General features: G+C 54.7%; 1 protein-coding gene across 1 annotated transcript; it reads left to right on the top strand.

Moving 5' to 3' along the window:
- Window positions 1–30: 30 nt before the first annotated feature.
- Window positions 31–2123, top strand: TERG_07835 (uncharacterized protein; the record flags this gene model as incomplete). The annotated part of the gene is made up of 1 exon (XM_003231488.2): window positions 31–2123. The coding sequence occupies one exon, from the start codon at window positions 31–33 to the stop codon at window positions 1699–1701; it is 1671 nt and encodes a 556-aa protein (XP_003231536.1). The 3' UTR covers window positions 1702–2123.
- Window positions 2124–2687: the final 564 nt, after the last annotated feature.

Genomic DNA, 2687 nt, shown 5'->3' with positions numbered 1-2687 from the left:
CCAGCAGGCAAACGGCTTACGACGTCCAGCATGGGCAACGGACAACAGAATCAGCAGCAGCAGCAGCAGCAGCAGCAGCAACAGCAGAACCAGAACCAGAACCAACAGCAGCAGCATGGCGGTGCTACTGCGGTTCGCATGCGGATGCTGCCGCGGAACACCAGCTACGAGGCACTACGGAGCATGCTGCTGTTCGCAAAGAACCTGCTCGATGCTGAATTTGTGCCCAACGAATACTCAGAGGACTCTTCCTTTCTGACGGCCATCGCCCTGTTCGAGACGCGGACCGCAGCCGAGGAGGCGCAGGCGATGCTGAACGGGAAGCCCAACTCGACCAACGACGCCAACATGATAGTCGAGATCGTCTCGGGGCCCTCGACGTCTGCCTTGATATCTCGCCGCAACACCATTGACCACCTGCCTCGCTCGCTCTCGATGCTCTCTCCGACCTCGCCGCATCCCTTCATGCCGCCGTCTCGCATGCTGAGCCGGCTGGACGACATGCACTCGCTCGACAATGCGCTGGACGGCTCGTCTATCGGCAAGCAGTCCTCGGCTTCAACTACAAACGGCGAGCTGCCTGCGCCGGATACCGGGTCGCGAATACACTCCCTCTTCTCCTCTCAGTCTCCCGCAGGCAACGGGATGAACGACCGGCCCCGTGTTTCTGGCAAATCCGTCATCGATCAGGACGTCGATGAAGACACGGGCGAGCTGCTCAAGGATCCCATCGCTTACGCTAGAAACGGACCCATGGCCCTCCAGCGCCGCTCGACAAACCCGCAGCTGCCCATGTCGCAGTTCTCCAATCTCTCGCTAACGACCAACCTGTCATCTCCGCCGCTGGCCCCCTTCAGCGCCGGAGCTGGCACTCCAGCCACCAGGAACATGCCCACGCCCACCAGCGCAGTATCTACTTTCAGCGGAAGCGGCTCGACAACCCCTTACCACCAGCTTCAGTTCCACCGGCTCAACTACCCGCCAGTCAACCCAGCGGACCAGAATCCCCCCTGCAACACTCTATACGTCGGCAATCTACCGCCAGACACCTCCGAAGACGAGCTCAAGGCCCTCTTCTCCCGCCAGCGCGGCTACAAGCGCATGATCTTCCGCCAAAAGCCCAACGGGCCCATCTGCTTCGTCGAGTTCGAAGATGTCTCCTTTGCTACCAAATGCCTGACCGAACTCTACGGCTACGAGCTCTCCAACAGCGTCAAGGGCGGCATCCGGCTCAGCTTCTCCAAGAATCCCCTTGGCGTCCGCAACGGCCAGCCAGGCAGCATTCACCCTGCCAACTCCATGAGCTCTCCAGGCCCTGTCTCCGGCATGAACAACAGCACATCAGCAGGCATGGGACCGGTCCGGTTCTCAACTGCAAATGGCCCACCACCTGGTCTCAGCGCCCCGCCCGGCCTACCCATGCCCATGCCAATGTCTATCCCGACAAATAACTCAGCCATGGGACCGCCACAGCAGGTCCAGGTTCTCAATTCCTCGCAGTTTAACGGCCTCGGGCTTGGCCTGAATCATAACGCAAATGCCATGGCAGCAATGCGGCCTGGTGCTGGACCGGGTCCCGGCTCCGGCCCCTCCATGAATATGGGCGTTGGCATCGGCGTTGGCATCGGTTCGCCGACTGCCGGTAACATGGGAGCCATCAACAACGGCGGTTCATACCCGGACTATATGATGGGGAGATAAAAAAAAAAAAAACACTTCATCTACACCACAGACTTACTTCCTTACCCCTTTACATCACTTATTCACTCACTCAACTCAACTTCTCGTCTCATCTTCATCTGTATAACGGTTTTGTATGGCGCGTGGCATGGCATAGCATGGCATAGCATAGCATGACATGTATGATGAAGGCACGGAGCATTGGGCGCAACGGACTACAAACCACCACCACTCGACTCTCTATACCATTCTACCTTCCAAAAAGACGCAAGACGCCATCCAGATTCCCTTCTACTCGGATCCCTACCCCATCTGCTGTCGGTTTCCAATTTTCTCCCCTTGGACTGTTATTTCTTTTTTTACCCCCGTTCCTTTTGCCATCTCATCATCTCTATTATCTACTTGGGACCGTTTCTACTGCTCTTAACTTCATTCATCATGCTCATTTCACAGCACAATCCATCGGTTCATCTGTTTGTTTGTCTCTTTTTTTGCTCTCGGGTTACGTCTAGCAGCGGCATGGTATGCAGGGTGGAGTGGTCTTATTTCGTCAATTTCATTTTCTTCCCCTTTTCCCCTTCTATAACTCTATATCATCCCATTTCATATCAATTCACCAGCTAGCAACATCTTCAGCCTGTTTAAGCGTGCTTTCTTTTCTTACTTCTCCTTCTGGTTTCACAGAACGAACACCCGGATCAAGATGGCATGACGGTTTGCTATACCTCAGCCAACGAAACCGAGTGTTAACGGATCCCTTCCAATACCTGCTACTTACCCCTCCCGTCTGCTAGCTACCTACTTTTTGTCCCTTTCCCCTTATTCTTTTCTTCAGCTTCTGCTTCTGCTTTTTGTTCATGTCTGCCCTTTTGATACCTCACTGCTATACCCTGCAATCTGCACTTTGTTGTACGGAAACACGGTCATGGTCATGGTCATGGTCACTGGTCATGCACACGCGCGCTACGATGATAATTACTCACTTACTTGGTGTTTGTTGCATTCGT

The sequence above is a fragment of the Trichophyton rubrum genome (genome assembly GCF_000151425.1).
Source record: "Trichophyton rubrum CBS 118892 genomic scaffold supercont2.11, whole genome shotgun sequence".
In the NCBI taxonomy this organism is placed as follows: domain Eukaryota; kingdom Fungi; phylum Ascomycota; class Eurotiomycetes; order Onygenales; family Arthrodermataceae; genus Trichophyton; species Trichophyton rubrum.
Note: the sequence above shows the minus strand (reverse complement) of the source record. Positions and strands in the feature narration are given on the sequence as shown.